At 39.3% G+C, this 19,058-nt stretch overlaps 2 protein-coding genes across 2 annotated transcripts; one reads left to right on the top strand and one right to left on the bottom strand.

Moving 5' to 3' along the window:
* LOC134618877 (glycerol-3-phosphate dehydrogenase [NAD(+)], cytoplasmic) lies at positions 1-7,263 on the top strand. The gene is made up of 8 exons (XM_063464477.1): positions 1-125; positions 1,018-1,195; positions 1,402-1,542; positions 1,657-1,795; positions 2,037-2,149; positions 3,199-3,435; positions 5,404-5,510; positions 5,599-7,263. The coding sequence occupies exons 1-8, from the start codon at positions 82-84 to the stop codon at positions 5,693-5,695; spliced, it is 1,056 nt and encodes a 351-aa protein (XP_063320547.1). The 5' UTR covers positions 1-81; the 3' UTR covers positions 5,696-7,263.
* A 461-nt stretch (positions 7,264-7,724) lies between these two features.
* Positions 7,725-18,630, bottom strand: LOC134618748 (glucose-6-phosphate 1-dehydrogenase). Its single transcript, XM_063464301.1, has 14 exons — positions 18,576-18,630; positions 16,953-17,024; positions 16,341-16,459; positions 13,372-13,409; positions 13,169-13,277; positions 12,578-12,795; positions 11,584-11,742; positions 11,002-11,127; positions 10,232-10,325; positions 9,965-10,151; positions 9,646-9,881; positions 9,341-9,417; positions 9,085-9,177; positions 7,725-8,739 (listed from the first exon to the last, which is right to left on the bottom strand). Exons 1-14 carry the CDS (start codon positions 18,625-18,627, stop codon positions 8,649-8,651), a joined length of 1,671 nt encoding a protein of 556 aa, XP_063320371.1. The 5' UTR covers positions 18,628-18,630; the 3' UTR covers positions 7,725-8,648.
* Between the last annotated feature and the right edge of the window lie 428 nt (positions 18,631-19,058).

The following is a 19,058-nucleotide window of genomic DNA, read 5'->3' on the forward strand; positions in this document are numbered from 1 at the left end:
CACTGTGTGTGTGTGTGTTGCATAACTGGACTGCAGTCGGTACAGGTTCACTCCACACACTCAGCGGTTTACCTCTTCACAATGGCAGCTCCGAAGAAAGTCTGCATCGTGGGCTCTGGAAACTGGCAAGTCGATGTGTTGATGTTTTGAACCGTGTCCGGTTATCTCTTATGTGCGGTTATCCGCTGGACACGGCGCACAGTAACGTGCGGGAAGTTTGACCTGCTGTACCTGTAACTGCCAGATAGGCTTCGTTAGCGGAGGCGACAGTTGGGTTTATCTCCGCGTGGAGTCACATGCTGACAAGCCGGCTTATATCGCCGAAAACTGGCCACAAGTCTGGCAACATTACTGGGATTTTTGTCGTTAGCTTTAACGTGTCTGCCGCCTGTTAGCTCGCTCTTATTAGCGGTAGCAGAGACATCGGCAGCTGTTCGCCACCGAACCTCCGTTTACCGGTCTAATAAATTAACGTTACCTCCCCAAAGAGATAAAAGATGATTTGACATGAAAAATAGATTTTTAAATCATCCTGTAAATTCGGTGTGTGGGTTCAGTTTATGAGCCGAATAAAAAATATTAAATTTTTACATTCTTCTCATACACACACTGTGGTTTTTGTAGTTGTAGCTCTTATTTTGGAACGAAATTAAATGTATGTCTATTTCTTTTTATTTCCGAATTCATGATTACCCCCCCAAAAATTAAAATCATTACATAAACTGGTTATAAAACCATTATAATTTTGCTGCTGCTTATGCTAAAATAAAATTGCAATAATTCTCAATGGAGTTCGGTGTACACCCGTGGAAACAGTATGGAGGATTGGTGATTGCAGCATACCGTTATCAGCTTATCTCTGCGTGCAGCTTTGCCGTCTTGCCCTGAAATATTAGTTAATGATCAAATAGGAATCGTTACCTTTAATGATCACCCCATTAGATCACAGTATGACTGAGTGAGAATATTGATTTTTCCCGTAAAATGAACACTGACTTGTAACTGTTAACCACGCAGGGGCTCAGCCATTGCCAAGATCGTGGGTGCCAATGCTGCTAAAAATGCAAAGTTCGACAATACTGTAAAAATGTGGGTGTTTGAGGAGACTGTGAATGGGCGCAAACTCACTGAAATAATCAACTCCGAGCACGAAAACGTCAAGTACCTTCCTGGACACAAGCTGCCAGCAAATGTGGTAAGAAAAATGTATTAAAAAAAAAAACATTTTAGTGCCTGTTGTCTCATATATGTAAGTGAGGTCCTTGAATAGATGCTTTGCAGCTGTTAGTTTTATAATAAGTTTAACAGCTGTAAGAGTGAGTGAGTTTTTTGAATGCAGCAGGTTCCTACTCTACAGTAAGTTGCCTCAGGCTTTAAAGACATGTCATCATCCCTTCTCAGCTGGCAGTGCCGGACTTGGTGGAGGCGTCCAGCAATGCAGACATTTTGGTGTTTGTGATCCCGCACCAGTTTGTGGGGAAAGTATGTGACACCATAAAAGGGAAGATAAAGAACGATGCACTGGGAATATCACTCATCAAGGTTCTTTTTTTATTACGAGATATGGATTTTACACATTCTATCTCCAAAATATTGCCAAGTTTATTCGGTGGTGTTTGATCCAGACACCAGCATGTTGTGCTTTTGTTCCCTCAGGGCGTAGACGAGGGTCCAGATGGACTCAAACTCATCTCTGACGTGATCCAGGAAAAGCTCGGTATCACCATGAGCGTGCTGATGGGTGCAAACATCGCCAATGAGGTTGCTGATGAGAAGTTTTGTGAGACAACCATTGGTTAGTTTTGTCCCTTTGTTTGCTGTCAAATGGGCCCATTGTTGTTGAATTATTTTTGCACTTTAATCAAGAATTAAAGATCCAGATAAGCAGCTTTTAGCCTCAAAACAGGAAGCACATTTGTTTCGGTTAAAGCTTTGTGCGACCTCAGCGTTAGTTCTTTGGTTCAACGCGTGCTTCCATCATGTTTTTTTTTTTTACAGGGTTTACAGTCAGCATATATATTTCTTCTGGTTTACAGGCTGTAAGAATAAAAATCACGGTGCTCTCCTGAAGGAGCTCATGCAGACCAGCAACTTCCGAGTTACTGTAGTCGAGGAATACGATGTGGTGGAAATCTGCGGAGCCCTGAAGGTGAGCTCTCAGTGCAGAATTTGTCTGCTTGCAGCACGATTACAAAACATGGACAGTCATCTTGATTTCAACACAGGTTTATTTATGGTATCAAGGACCAATGTCTATTTTTGCACTCTCAGCAAAAGTCACACAAAACAGAGTAGAGAAAAGGATGAGGCATTTTATCCCTCGTCCCAGTTTTTTTTTCCCTCCACAGAGTTCCTGTTTCACATGCGTGAGATTATAAAGTGAAGTGACACAGCACTTATGAGTCACATAAGAAGCACGTGCCTCATAAAGACATGCTGATCTATGGGCACGTCAGTACTGAAACTGAAAGCTGATGACCCCACAGAACAGATAACAGATTTAAAAGATTTAGGTTAAAAATTAAATACGTGTAAGAAGAATATTACACAAGACATTTATTTTTGTTGAAACCAAAAAACGTATTCTCTTCCTGCAGAGTTTGTGTATTTGGATGTGTCACCATTGCAGACTCTCTCTCTCAGCACTATTAACATTTACCACACTGCAACACACAAACATGCTGTTTGCCCCACATTTAGTGTGCTGGGATCTAGTCACTCTGTTAATTAGGCAGTGAGGATCAGAGATCTCTGTAGACGTACGCAGTGAGATTTTAAACACTTCAAGTAAAGCTGCCCAAACAAAATGTCTAAGGACCCATTGTGAGCTTGGTGAAAGGGTTGGCTCTAACGGGACATTAATCTAAATGGTTGTTGAAAAGTCTGGAAGGATTTTTTTCTTAATGTGAACTCAAATATTTTGTTTTCGAAGAAATTTTACACACGTTATTGTAGGATGTGGATTCCCATGTTTTTAGAGAATGAGTTTGTTGGTGGTTGTGTTCTTTTTCTCTGCTTGATTTTCCTTTAATTAAAGAATAAATAAAAATATCATAGGAGAGGATAATGCCCAAGCATTCTCTCATTGCAGCTTCTCAGATATGAGGCTTTGGAGCCTTTTTCTAGTCTGTTTTGTATAGAGTCAAATAAAAAAAAGTCATTTTAATATATCAGATTATTTTTGTGTGTGTCCTACAGAACATTGTTGCGGTCGGAGCCGGTTTCTGTGACGGTCTGGGCTTCGGGGACAATACGAAGGCGGCAGTGATCAGGCTGGGCCTGATGGAGATGATTGCCTTCGCCCGTATTTTCTGCAAAGAAGGGCCCGTGTCCTCAGCAACCTTCCTTGAAAGCTGCGGCGTGGCCGACCTCATCACAACCTGCTACGGTGGACGTAACCGCAAAGTTGCTGAAGCTTTTGTGAGAACGGGGAAGGTACAAATTTTAAAGATATTTTATATATATGTTCAATTACTGTATATATGTCATAGGCTCAGGCAGAAGCAATGCTTATATATTCCTGGCATATATTCTTCTCATTAAAGGCAGGAATACAAGAGGCAGTGAGGAGAGAGTCACTTCTTGTTTGGGTGCAGGAGAGAGAGGAAAGTGTAGGGATCTGAGGTAGTTTGTGCCAAACTGTGACAGTTTTGGCAGATGATTCTGGATTGAGTTGAGTTGTGGTGACGTGGTCCAAGGATTGGTCTAATAACAAAAACATCTCAAGTATCAAATTTGACTCAGAATTAAAATGTTAAATAATAAATGAAATCATTTAATATAATGTGAAGTTTTGCTGAAGGTTTATTGGTGATTATTATTGTGGTAGTTCCTGGAAATGTCAAAACTTGGGCACACTGATGAGTTCATGCCTTTTAATGTTTTTACTTGACATAGTGAAGTTATTAATACAAGAGAACTTGTATGTATAGTATATTAAAACGTAATTATGTTGCACCTAATGCTGACTGCACTAAAGATGGATCTCACCTCTTGGTCTGATGCTCCTGTGCAAGGAGTATAAAACTGCATTATTTCTAATGACCAGCAGAGGGCAGCAGCTGTGGTTACAAAGACTGTAGAAGTTGACACATACATAGTTTTCTTTTTTAGAACTGTGAGCGAGTTCATCTGCAAAATTTAAAAAAAAAAAACCCATTCTGGTCATTTTCTCTCCAATATTAATTACATCAACACCATGACACAATTAGAATGAGCACATTTTCTCAAATAATAAATACAAATGTGATTTTGTGGTAGTGCTGCTGTGATGTGCTGACTCTTTCTTCCCATAAATCTGGTCTCTGATGCAGTGTAGTGACCATCAGCTGTTCTTCTCATAATGTATTGAGAGATACTTTGTGTGCACTATATATTGTCTACTAATACTCACTAAAGATTCAGAAACTGGTTTAAAAAAAACCCCAGCAAACTCTGACTCTTACTGAATTCTACAGTCACGCCAAAGACAACAGAGTCAGAAAGTGGCCAGAGGATTATTGTAAATGGGTGCAATGAACTTGCAATGTCATTGCCTTTGAAATGGCTTCTTTGAAGATGGGGACCAGGTCAGCGACGTCATCTACAAAGTGGCACTGGTGTATTGAACCATTAATAAAATGACATTAACACAGAGCCACTGACGTAGCTGCTGCACGACAACAAGTTAGCTGAAAAATGACAAAGGTGCTTTGAAACTTTGATTTTATATAGGAGTATAACCAGAGAACAACCAGTTGAGTCAAATCCCTTATTGTAAAGAGAGGCATCGCAGACAAGTTCTGCTCTTCATTAATGACAACAGACTCCGTTGATTGCATCATGTTGGAAGTGTCCCTGCGTTTATAATTAAACTGTAATTATTTCCGAGCTTTCGCCAATCTGTCTGGGAGCGACTGCAGTCCGAGTCAGACAGCAAGAGAGAGAGACTGCCCCCCACCAGATGACCCGTGATTGAAAGTGGCCACTTGGACACCATGCTTTTTTTGTTTGTTTTGTTTTTTGAGGTGGTTCCATCTAAGCACAAGTAGGTTGCCATCTTATTTGGCCTTAGTTGCTAGATTGAAGCAGTATTTCAGCAGCACGATGATGGTTGTAAACTACAGTCAGATTTTAAAAAGGACAGTAGAGTATAAAGAAGTTGCTCCTGTAAGCGTTTTGCACAGTGTCTGAGCTTCGCAGTCAGAGCCATTCACGTCTGTGCTGCATTCAGTTTAAAAATATAATGCTACACCTGGGGCTTTCAAACAGTTGTCCACAAACCAATGAGTGACATCAAAGTGGGGACTTCTATCCTTTATATAGAGTCTACTGTTTGGCTCTTCGGGGGGCATCAGACGTGTACACCTTCTCTCATTTTAAACTCAAGAATCTTCAGCATGTCTTGGTTCTTATCTCATTCAGTCCATCGAGGAACTGGAGAAAGAGATGCTGAATGGCCAGAAGCTGCAGGGACCAGCGACAGCAGCTGAGGTTTATCTCATCCTCAAGCACAAAAACATGGTCGACAAGTAAGAGAGACTCACAGGTTCCATTTGCTTTGAAATGAAATCAGTTTGTTTCACTCCAGCACTCAACTATGCCTCCTCCTTCCTTTAGGTTTCCTCTGTTCAACGCAGTCTATCAGATCTGCTTCGAGGGCCACCCAGTCACAGAGTTCATAAGCTGTCTGCAGAACCACCCAGAACACATGTAAAGAGGAGGAAAAAAACCCAAAACAAACAAAACTGAAGGTGCCTTCTTAACGGAGAACACGACCACTTTCGCAGCCATTCAGAAATCGATGGAGTAGGCTGCACCGGTCACACCGCAGCTGTCGTGCAAGGAAATGGTGCCAGCAAAGTGTGGCTCTTCAACTCCAATTCAGCAAATTTTGAAACCAGAACACTGAATTTCCAACATGTTAAAAGTACTTTTATTTCCTGACGTGTACTGAAACTTGAAGGATAACCAATTCATGTAATTGTCCACTACTTTTTGCTTAAGATGCATGCTTTTTATGTTTTGAACCTAATGAAATCTGTCAGTTTTTAAATCACAACACTAATACAGAAATTAAGACTTCACGACTTCAGAAAATGGAGCCAAGCATTCGGGGCCATTGCCTGCCTTCTGTAGTGGGATTAATCTTTAATGTTTCCGTCCAGTAAACACCTTTCCATCGCCACAAGTTATTTAATAATAGATGTATTACCTCATCTCGTCACGTCTCTGTATGCTTTAAGTGTCTTACATCATTCATTGACATCTCCTGCCTTGTACTGTAAGTGAAAAATACTGTCAATCGCACAAAAACTGTTTTTAAATGGAAAAAGCTAATGTGCCTTAAAATGCATGGTTCAAGTCTTTAGCTTTTGTTTGTGGTCTGACCAAAAAAATTCAAAGGATAATTACGGTTCATTTCAGCTTGGCTTAAATCTCATTATGTCTGTATAGGTCGTGCTAACAAGATGGCTCCTTGAAGATGTATTATTGCATGAAGCTGCAGATCTCTATTGCAGTTAGTAAACAGTTGTTGGACATAACTAGGCTGTCTTTGCCTTAGCTGGCTCAACAAATCCTAAAATCCTCCATCAAAGATAATGGGCCTCACATCAGGCATAATCTGCTTTTATAATCAGACGTTTTTCATCAGGCGCTGCGTGTATGCCCCCATAAAAATTGGGAATTTAACGTGTCAGCTCACTCTTCTCTGCATAAAATGGAGCAACTGAGTACTGCCTACTTAAGCCAAGAGGAACAGATCATTGAGATCATTATTTAAAAATTAAAACAAAACAAAAAATAATAATAATACACGCTGCAAAAAGGTGTGAAAGAAGTGCTGGCAGAAAGCACTTAAAGAGTGCTTAATTGTGAACTTCATGCATTTAAATGTGTTTCCTCTGCACTATGGCAGCTGGGACAGGCTCCAGCCCCACCACGACTCCAATGAGGAGAAGGGGTTAAGAAAAATGCCATTTAGTGAAGTGCGTCAAGGTTTAACACCATCCTATAAATCATCAGACGTGGAATTAACATGTGTGATAATTGCAAAGTATGATCAATTTTTTAGTATTTAGATATCAGCTGGACTTCCAACAATGTAAATAAGGACCACATCAATGAGGAAACATGCCAGGCTGAAATGAATCTGAATTAGTCTTTAAACATCCGTCCGCTACGTCATTTGTAGCTGTGATCCTGCCTGACCCAGTTTTCACTCAGTTACTAATACATTTGAAATCAACATTTGTCTGTGAATAAATTAATTCTAGTATCAAATCATGGCTGGACTAATTTTTTCATTTTCATTAGAAAGGAAACAATGAAATTGGAAATCGCAGTAGAAATTACAGCATTTCTTGTTATTTAATAAAAGGGTTGATTATTTTTCCCCCACTTGCAGGTTTAAACCTGTAGTTGCTCCATGGAGCTGTTTCCCCCCCTGTTACGCCATTGGTTTCTTCTCAGTTTATATAGATCCTTGATTCCTCTGACACCTTAGCCTCTCCCATCATAAATGTAAGCATACGAGGAAGACACATGAGGAGTCTCAAGGCAACAGACATTTCACAAAATGAGGAAGCCTTCCGTCAGAGCCTCAGTTTAAAGCAATGTCAGTATGATATGTTATAGCTCTTCCAGCAAGCCTCCTCTCCCCTCTCCACGTGCATTTTAGAAATTCTGATTTCTGTGTCAAAGGCAGGATGGCCGGTTAGACGAGAAGGCAAAACACGACAGGATAACAAGCAAAACTAGTTTATTACAACTTGTGGAAATGTAGCTAGCTTTACATGAGTGTGCGGTATACAATGCGTCAAAACAGACATTCACTGCTGACCTGTGGTACACGCCACTGTCGTCTGGATTTTGAAATATGGAATCAATGTCAGCAACTTAAATAAATCTGGAAAAATGTAAACAAAAAGGGAATGAAGCTCAAAGTGCGGAAACTAAAAAGGAGCCTGCTTTGCTCATCAGTGAGGACAGTTAAGACTCGCAGTATAAACGCTTTGAAGAAAATCGCCTCGTGGAAACTAATCTGTTCATTTTAAAACCACCATGATGTCCTTGGTCCCACGCAGAGGAGGCAAAAAAACAGCAGCAAAAGTAGAAATGCAAACAATGCAATCAAAAGCAGAATGGCATTAAAATCATGGTGATTTAAGAGCGACAGCTAGCGAACATTTGTTCCTATTCCTCGTTTTCTATGTCCGTTGGTTGACACTATGTGGACAACACTTAGCTTGCAGCGTTTTGTTCTTGTGGTTTGGATATTTGATCTAATCACTGAAGACAGGAATAAGGAGTTCCACTTAGCAGAATAATTTGTTCCCAAAAATCCTTGATCATTCTGTTTTTTCACAGGCTTGATCCCATCTCTAATTAAAGCTGAAAACTGCTGTGAATGTATGAAAACTACCACCATAACTGTGGTATAAGCCCATGAAAACACAATCAATTCACAAATGTCTGGTGAAAGTTTGACCAGGCCTTATGGAATAACTGCAATACCTGAGATTTTCTGTCTTTGCGGCATGATGGATCCACATCGTGGAAAAGCCTTGTTTCTCAAAGATGATCCTGTACTGGAAAATATCTAACCACTTGCCCTACTGCACTCCTCCTACCATCCTACCTCTACTCATCCCTCACATCATCGCAATTCAAAGTCTGTGAGGGTTCACCCATTTGTAAGTGCCTTCGTAACGAAATCCAACTTTCTGCACGAGGTCATCTGCTTCTTGAGGGCCACGGCTAAAAAGAAGGAGGAGGGGAAAAACGAAAAAGAATTAAGCACTTACATTAAAAATAAATACATTTTTTAAAAACCTGCTGACTTTAATTTGATTACATGTAAACTTTCCGTGTAATTTCATTATGCAAGTACAATGTAAAAGGTTACACTCCATATTAAATATCAAACACTGTTTCCTTAATGATTTACTATTTTAATACTTTGATTTAACCTTTCATTTCATATATTTCAGCTACATTTTACACACAATTATTTCTTCATGTTTGGTGAAGCTAAAGAATCTTTTTTTTGAATGTGGTATGATTTTCCTCTTCCAAGTGAGAGCTGAGTAAAACCTTTCCTACCTTCCATATTTGTAAGGAATTGGCTTCGGCTTTTCTTTCTCTATTTGATGAAGGAGAGGAGTGAAGATCCTCCATGCTTCCCTCAGTTCATCACTGCAGACAATTCAACATGCAGAAGTAGGTAAAACAGAGGTGCAAGGTTTTCACTACTCAGTTCCTGATAGCAAAAAGAGGCCCCTCTGGCTCCATCTAGTGATGGCGATTTTAGATTACAAGCAGTGACTTTAGAGAAGAGCGGAGAAGGAAAAGTACAGACCTGCGTACAAAGTGCATTTGGCTCCCGCAGAAGACATCCAGGATGAGACGCTCATAAGCATCGGGAAGCTTCACGTCCTAAAAGAAAAATGCCATATTAACAGCTTTGTTAGAGACCTGTTTTTTTTTTTTTTTTTGTACAACTACCTCTGAAGCTCTAAAACGGGGTTAAACTCTTAATCAGTCTTTGAAGTCAGTGTTAAATATGTGCTAGATTCTTCTTTATATTACCTTGTAACACCCCAAAATACTCAAAGTTGATCTCAGAGTGTGTGTGGCAATTAAATAAATAAAACCTGAGCCTGCCTTGTATCTGCTCTTGTAGGTGAGATCCAGCTCCGTTTCTTCCGGGCTGAAGTACACGCCAGGTTTCTTGCTCATCATCTTGGCATACACAGCCTCGTTGGGCTGCACGCGTACCACAAGCTCATTCCTGCGACACTGACTTCCAAAAATGTCTCCAGGGACGTCGGTGAACTGCAGCCGCACCTCAGCCTTTCTCTCATTCAGTGCTTTGCCACAGCGAAGGATGAAAGGAACGCCTGAGGAGAAACATTTTCATGAGCACAGGAAAATGTTTAAAACGCCTTCTTTCTTTTTTTTCTTAACAAATAAGCGCCTTTACCATCCCAGCGTTCATTGTGTACGTAGAGCACAGCGGTGGCAAAAGTGGCTTGAGTTGATCCTTTAGGTACTGTGGGATCATCCAGATAACCCAGTTTGGCATCTCCTTCACCCTCTGGATCCCCCACGTACTGACCCAGCACAACATCCGACATGGATGGTGGAGCAATACACTTCAGCACCTTCACCTAACAAAGGTATAAGACCAGACACACCTCATTTAATACACAGAACACAAGTATTTGGTATCTGCCAGGCGACTTTGTACCTTTTCATCCCTGACATCGTCAGAGCTGGTGGAAGCTGGTTTCTCCATGGCAACTAGGGAGAGCATTTGGAGCAAATGGTTCTGCATGACATCTCTGATTATGAAAAAAAGAACAGGTGGTCACATTAAAGACGCAGAAGACTGTTACGAAATTAATTCAAATTATAACTGATCATGTGTTGGTTTTGATATGTTGGTAAAACCGGTTAAATCTATTAACTTATGGTCATTCTCCCTGCAGTGACCTCTTAATGTACAAATGGAAAGAAACAACAACTGCACTTTAACTCACTAGTGTGGTAACATTAGTAAAACTTGAGTATCTAATAAATATAAATGGTATATAGCTTGCCAATGAATTATATTTTCTTTGCACCGATGATAGCTCATAGCCAAAGACATGTTTGTCTTGCCCCAATATAAATATTAGGAAGTATTCTTACTCTCTGGTACTCCGCTTGTTTTCATATTCATCATTAGAGATAAGCGCATTGAATCTTTGTTTTAGATTTAGTTCAACGTATTTATTTCTTTTGGGTGCCCCCCACAACTGAATTATTGTTAACATTCAAGGTAATCTGCTTAGAACTTTAAAAAAAAATTTAGCTAAATAAATCCAAAGTCTGTGGGTAACCTTGTTAAATAATTGTGATCACTTATTTTCTAAAATAAGTGTAACTTTTGCCTTAAAGCAGCCCTCATATAATTCTGCTTATTCACAGTACTTTAAAAAGCATTAAACTTTATGATTGAAGTATTTTTCTCCTCACCGGATGATGCCAAAATCATCAAAGTAGCCTCCTCGACCTTGGGTGCCAAAGGGTTCCTTAAAGGTGAGGACAACACAGGCCACGCTGTCCCTGTTCCAGATCGGCCCAAAGATTCGGTTTCCAAACCTGCAGCGAACACAGTGTATTCGTCCTCAGCTCAGCAGCACACACAGAGCAACAGCACAGCTGTTCTTGACAACATGCATAAACATTTATCTTTGGTTTTGTTCTTGGTTAGCCCCCACTTTCTATTCATGGTGCGAGATTTTCATAGTGGCTTTTTTAAACCACAGGCCAGCTGAAAATGAAGTGTTGCATAATTAACCTACGATCAAGAGCACATTATTTTTACGATGAATAAAAAAAGTCTTCTTCTTCATACTCAAATAACGATGCTAAAAAGAAATGTTTTTTGATGAAGCCCCACACATTTAATTTCTCTATGAGGCTCTGTTCTGCTACACCTGCTGTAAACAGTAATAAAGAAACTTGCATTCACATTTACAACAATCAAAAAGTGTCACATATATTTAAAAAAAAAAAAAAAAAAAAAAAAAAGCTACTATATTTCGGTTTTCCTACCTGAGCACCATGAGGTTCTGCACCATTTCTTTGCCCAGATAGTGATCTATACGATAGATCTGGTCTTCAGTGAAGAGGGACGAGAGGTGACTGGACAGCTCCTCAGAGCTCTGAAGGTCATGACCAAATGGCTTCTCCACAATCACCCTGTTCCAGCCCCTAAATAACAGGGGGGGGGGAACGAACAAAAATAGTTTAAACCTTTAACAATATATTAAATGATCAGATTTACAGTGTGTTTGAGAGTTAAGGGGGAATAAAATGCATCTGATAGTCCCACCTATCCAACACAATTTTAAATGACTAGTTGCCAAAATAGACACAAATATGAACTATGAACTACAGCTGCAACTAATCATTTCATTCATGACTGATATGCAGACAAAGAAAATAATCAAGTGACCATTTAAAATGCCTATAAAAATATTGTGAAATAACTTCAGAGTCCCGGATGATATCTTCAGATGTCTCTCTCTCTCTTTTTTTTCTTTTTTTAAATAGTCCATACGGAAAATTTTTAAATATTATGACAGAACAAGTAAATCCCAACTGCAAGTAGTACATCTTCACCAGTATTTCTTTACAAATGTACATACTAGTTACAGATAATTCAAAGTCTAAATGTTTTGAGTTTACTGAACCACAAAACTGTTGCTAGCAGAACAGGTAATGGAAATTTTATTACAGTATTATTGAAGCTACCACTACTCCTACTACTCCAAAATTGCAATGATGGAGGTTTGCCATGATGTCTCGCATTTCATTTCTCAGTGTGAGATTCTGGAGTTAATTTACAAATTCCTACACCACAGATAAACACCTCAGACTTTTAGGTGACATTCCACTCATATCAGATGAATGCAAAGAATCCACTGCATCAAACTCTCCACTTACATGAAATCGATTTACAGTCAGATACAGCAGGTAGCACAAGAAAAAAAGATTAAACAAGCTGTGTGGCACATCGACATCAGAGACAGGAATGTGTACTGACTTTGTGCTCATGCAGTGGTGCTTAATGTTCTTGGTAACATCGTGGTAGACGGTGGGTGGCAGGGCCAAGTAGAAGAGCCTGTTTGCCCCGAGGCCTCCTGGAAGAGACTCGATGTGTGTGTTGAGTTTGGAGAAAGAATCCCCATCTGCGTATTTCCCACTGACGTACGTGTTCCTGCCGAAGAAGGTCGACAACCGGTCTACTTCTGTGTCTGCCACCTGTGCCAGAGAGGAAAAACCTTTACTGATGTATGGACAATACATTGTTGATAATATCTTTCACAAAAATGCACCGTGTACTGAGATCTAGCAAAGTTAAATGAGATTTAACTCAAGACCCTCCTACACACTTTGAATCACTATTATTTTGTGTGATGCTGCTATAACTCACATCGCTATCCAATAGTTTTAATTTAGAACAGAAAAAAGCCAACAAACTAAGATGGTGTTTATAATTTATTTGCATTTTTCTAATACTCATCTTCGTTTTGTGGATATGATTTCATTATAACAATCTGATCTGACCTTCTTTCTTCCCATTAAATAAATGAATAATCTGTCTGAGCACTACATCTCAAGTGTCCATGTTTACCTTCAGGTATGGCATGCAAGCAGTCCGGATGGCATCAACTGTCAGGGCAGAGCGAGCAAAGCCCACGAAGTGCGTCTGCTCAGGTAGTAGGCCATCTCTGAACAACCACCTGGGAGAGAACAGAGGAACACATGGTTCACTATAACCCACCTCTGAGGCTACAATCCAGATTAAAGTAGTATCTTTAATGAGCCTGTACTCACCATAAGGTTGGGTAGATCTTTTTCTTAGCCAGATCCCCCTATTGGAGCAAACACACACAAATATGATCCACTTTAAAGTTTACGGCGTTGTGTTTTGTGTCCCAATTGCGTTGTACTATTGTACTAAGTATGACTTTGCAATGGCAATAAACAGTTATCTTATTTTATCTCACCTTCAAAATACAGGCTACAAGCACAGTCACATGCAAGTCAGTGTACTGTTTATTTAGGCTAGTAATCTCAGTGAGCATTAGTCATTTTCCCAGCACACAAAGGTCTAAAGATGCTGCAGTACAAACCGGTTACACTGTGCTGCTACAGGTAAGTAGGCGGCTTTGGCTTATTTAAGAATTGCACAACCTCAGTAATCCCAGTGGAAACAAATGCCAAATACCAGGAGACAACACTGCCCTGCTGCTTATGGAAATCTTACTGAATAACCTGCTGCTTTAGTGACTTAAACATAGTGGTCAAACCTGTCTGCTAGATAAAGGCTAATGCCTTGTAATCACTATAAAACATGATAGAGGCTCTGAAATCAGTTATAACCCAAATAAAAGTACAACTTTTATTGCCTTTTAACCTCAGAGTAACCGAGCGGTCATAGCAAAACATTAGAAGCCAACTTAATTAGAAATGTAATTGCCAATGATGGTGTCAAACTCATTTTAGTTTAGGGGGACATAAATTGATCTCAAATGGGTTGGACCAGTAAAAGCACCACAGAAAAGTGTAAAGTGTATAGTTCTTAAAAACTGAAACTTTGCTTCTTAAAAAAGTGTGCCAGATATTAAAACAGTACTTCTTGTTAAATTATTATTCTTATTTTGTGAGCAATCGTAATAAAAACACATTTCAACAATGTCTGCTTTCCTGCCCATTACATGTACATTAAAGTTTACAAAGTACAGCAGAAAGGCATAAAACAGTGACAAAAGAAGTACTTTTCTATCTTTAACTGAGATTTTTGTTCCTGTGTAGTAAAGCTGCCATCACCGAGAGTGGAAAAACTCCAGAATTTATTGATTTCACTGAAATTCTCAGTGGGCTGGATGGGACTCTTCACTGGAACAATTGTGGACACTGGGCCACCTATTTTACTTAGTGCCCTCAGGTCAATCAGGTCCCACACCTCCAGTCTCACAAACAGCTTCTTCCCCTGGGCCATTCAGTAACTGTTCACAAACACCATCCCTCCACACCCCAACTCTGCCCACCCACCTCACCAATCTGAGGCACCTGATGACCTGAGTAACCCTCATCACTCAGGCCACTCACACATGGACTCGATACTCAAACCAAGTCCTTTGCACTACTTCCAAGAACTTGGTTCTCAAATGTGTGCATGTCTCTTGCTTTGTATACATTCTCCTTGATTATACATTTCTCCTGTATGCCATTTATTCCTGCCATCTTACCATTTAGATTTTATTCCTGCACAGTTGGCATGGAGCACCCATAATTTCGTTGTACATGTACAATGGCATTAAAGTACTATTCTATTCTATGTTTGACACACCTCATTTAAAACACTCACATGGGAGTTCCTTGACTTGTAATCCTGCCACTTTGTACAAAGTTGAATGTCTAATATTTATTTAAAATGACAGCAACCATCTTTACATTTATTAACCAGAGTTTAACCTGATAAAGATATTAGCTACTTAAACTACAAAAGCTAGGCAATTATTTTTGGTAAATAAATGTTTGAATATGTGGCATGATCCTTGTTTGAAGGGAAAAAGCAGTTACACCTCTTAAAGCGGTATAGTGAAACACAAACATAAAATGAGCACAACCAGAGTGAGGCTAATCACAGCCTAGTCCTGGGCTGCCCTTGATCCTACATATCACAGTGAAAGGAAAACGCTGACCGTCTGTGACTTTGCAAAAAAACAGCCACAGCGCCGCTCTCTCCTACAAAGAGCCACAGTGCAGCAGATAGATGCCACAGCCAGTTAGATGTTCATATATAAAGCAAATGCAGCTATTTTTGTTTTACATTTCATAACAGTGACATCATAATTGAAACAGTGTATTTGAAGATGACAATAAAAAAAGAGATTTATTCTTTAAAAGCATGACTTTGCAATTTTAAGGACAAGTGCTTTTTTGTTTTTAATGATAAGTTAAAACTGAAGGACTAGTAGGTAAAAAACACAGAATAATGATTAATCAGAATATTGTCCAACAAGGAAAGAAGGGGAATAAAATGTTTCTTAATGCTGGAAATGGTTTCATTTCCTGAACACAGCACCTGAGCAGTATGAGGAAACGTTACGCCATGAATAGAGTCATATTTCATTCACTTGTCTGGATGGATTTCATTTCACCTTTTAACCTCAGAGTAACCGAGAGTAACAAAAAATAAATAAAAATGTTCATTTAGATTTTGCAGATATTGAAAAATATAGGCAATGCTCATTTTACCAATTCATTCTATGCAAGTGAACTGTTCACAGACCTTTGAGTCAAATAAAAACAACACTGGTGCAATTATTACTTTATATAGACAGAAAATTACTGCCAATCAATTAAAATGTTCCATTTATAACCTCTCCTCAAATGACAACAAAGAGGAACCTTGCCTGATTCACTGTCTCAGTTTTGAACACTGTCCCGGTTGTGCTTGTTTGCAGAAGCTTTTTGAAATCAGTTTCAACATTTACCTAATCACAGTGGGTGCAATTATTGCAAGTTTTTTTTTTTTTTTTTTTAAGATTTCAACACACTTTCTTTGAAAATATTGCCAAACACTCTTGGCTAAGTGTCCTGCAGTCTAAATGTGCCAAAATAAAAGGGGACAAAGAGATTAATTATATACTCCTTATAATAGAAGCGTCATTGTTTTTAATTTTAAGTGTGATTCCTCTAGACAATTCACCTCTTTATTTGATTTCACAAATCTGCTTATTAGTACCCTTTTTAGGTTTTATTAGGTTTTATTCAGGGAGTGATTGAACTCTTACCGATGCGCCCATGATGATGAAGACATGAACATCAGACTGATGAAACTCTTCATCATCATAGAGCTCCTTCCTCAGCTCCCCAAACACCTCAGAGCGAGAGAGAGGGATGCTCATTTTCTCTAAAAAGCAGACGTACAAAAAATTGATAAAGTCATTTTACCTGTTAAACCAAGAAAAAGAGCAAATTTCAATTCAATTTCATTTCTATAGCACCAATCACAGCCAAAGTTGCCTCAAGCTGACAGGAAAAAGTGTCAGAGATTTTTCCGCGCCCTCTAAAGCTACATAGCAAGTATCTAAGACACTCAAAATAGTGTCTTAGATACTTAGACACTCAAACAAATAATGTAAAGAAAACAATGCAATGAACAGTTTCTTAAAGATCACACATGTGCAAAACTTTCAGCCTTTACAAATAAATACCACAAATAATGTTCATTTGTTCATTTGGTTTTCTTTAACTTCATGCAAACAGCACAAGTCGTTAAAAGAGCAAACTTTTCTAAGATAATTTGTTCCCAATATCTTTAAGAACATCTTCTACTTCTTTCTCATAATGCAATCTCAGACCAACTTAGTGATCTTGAGGTTTGGGCTCTTTGGGGGCTTTACCATCTGTTGCAGGGTTCCTTGTTCTTGTGGCTGAGGACACCTCTCTTTCACTCCTGGTCAGTTGTGGTCGCTCTGCAGAATGAATTTAGGTCTGGTCAGATGGCTCACTTAATGCGTGACGCTTAAGATTTTAAACCTCAAGTTTACACTGGCGCAAAAATGTAAAACTTAACATTTTCATTAATGCTTACATGCTGTACTGTTTTAGCATCATTCTCCTACAGCCACCAGTTCATTTCTGTATAATACGAATTACTTTGATTAAAGACCACAGCAGCTATCCATCTATACATCAACTCTACCTCAGTGAGTATCCAATTTGATGGTCGCCTAGACCATTTAATGAATGTCATTTGCCTAACCTTCGCCCCTTGTGTTCGTCCTTCTCTTCAAAATGCTCAAAAGAGCAAATATTATTTTTAATGATTATTTTACTGACAATAAAACCTTTGATTTTGATGGCACCTTTAGTACTGGTGTTTTTCACTCCTTCAGGCATAAATATAATAAATGCCAGAAAAGTCAGTTCACACAGCTAATATGCGCATTTTTTTAAATTTATAACAAAAAAAAACAATTAAAAGGAAAAGGGTTTAGGAAAAAACCCACATAAATATCTGATTCTAGCTTCTGAATAAACTGTAATGACTGAAAAGTGAACGCTATTGGGATTGTGACAAAGCAAGACATTTTGGACTCTAAAAAAGGAATCCAAATGAATAGATTTCGCCCTATAGTTGTTACCAGTCATCAGAGTGCATCTGACTTATAAAACGAGCACTAGGCGTTTACTTCCTCGAATATTACTTAACGTTGAAAAACAAGCAGCAGCATATTTTAGGAAAAGGTATAGGCTTAGTCAATCAGGAAGTACAAGTTGGTCCATTAATTTTATCACCGACTTCTTCACTTTCTGCAAGCTGCATTACCATTGACGTACTGACAAACACAAAAACAACAGTGCACGTGTGCCTGTCAGATGGAAGCTACTACTCCCAGAAATAGCCTCACACACAGCAACATACTATAATGATATTAGTCAAATCCTCCACCAAATCCCGTGTTTAGACTGCTGAACCTTAATGCACAACACCATGATAAAGCTGGATGGCGAACATCTCAGGATGACACCCCAGCAGACACTTTGTTGATCAACCAGCGTTTTATTTAATGTGCGGTTAGCAGCACTGCTAGGCAGTATGGAAGAGCTCAGATGACACTTTTATTAAAAGGAGATACAAAGCGTTTTCCTCGCCTGAGACAAAAGCTTCAACATTATCATCGTCTTATAACAACATGAACTGACAGAACCAACCCCAGCTAGCAAAAAAAAAAAAGAGCACCTCGCTTTCGCGTACCTAACACAATGTGCGTTTAAAAAAGCGGCGAAGCTACTACAAGCTAAGCTAATGCGACTCTAATGCTACTTACAAACAGGTCCGTTAAGGAGATGATAACCTGGCAGTTAAAACCTGTGAACCCGAGACAAGACGCCACAGCCTTTATGCAACCTCACAGCGACGGCAGCCCTATTCGGTGGTGCTTATTTCTCTGTCCTGCCTACTTCCCGGTTGAGGTGACAAAGCAGAATTGAGAGATTTTATTGGTTTGGAAGAAACTCACCAGCGCTCGCTCGAGATCCCATCATTGTCGACTCTGGTGACGCCACGCCCATAAGTAGGCGTGTTTAATCGCCCCTCCCCTGCACCCCCATCCCAGTCTGAATGAAACCTTTATATAAATATTAATGACTGCGCAATATTAAGAGCCCATCGGGCAATAATTGTATTTATAAATACTGGAATTATATGGTTATATAAATAAAATAATTTATTCAGCGATATTCCTACTATTGCACAATCATTAGTATTTATTATTATTATTATTTATTCTTTTTTTCTCAAACAAAGTTTATGAAAGAAGATGAGAGTGAGAAGAGGACAAATGGAGGAAAGTTAGTGAATTAGGAAGTGCAAAAAGGGAGAGTGGAAAGGCGGTCTGTGCCAGAAGACATTCTAGAGACTGTGTAGACCACAGGTGTCGAACTCCAGGCCTCGAGGGCCGGTGTCCTGCAGGTTTTAGATGTGTCCTTGATCCAACACAGCT

This window comes from Pelmatolapia mariae, linkage group LG20 (genome assembly GCF_036321145.2).
Source record: "Pelmatolapia mariae isolate MD_Pm_ZW linkage group LG20, Pm_UMD_F_2, whole genome shotgun sequence".
Taxonomy (NCBI): domain Eukaryota; kingdom Metazoa; phylum Chordata; class Actinopteri; order Cichliformes; family Cichlidae; genus Pelmatolapia; species Pelmatolapia mariae.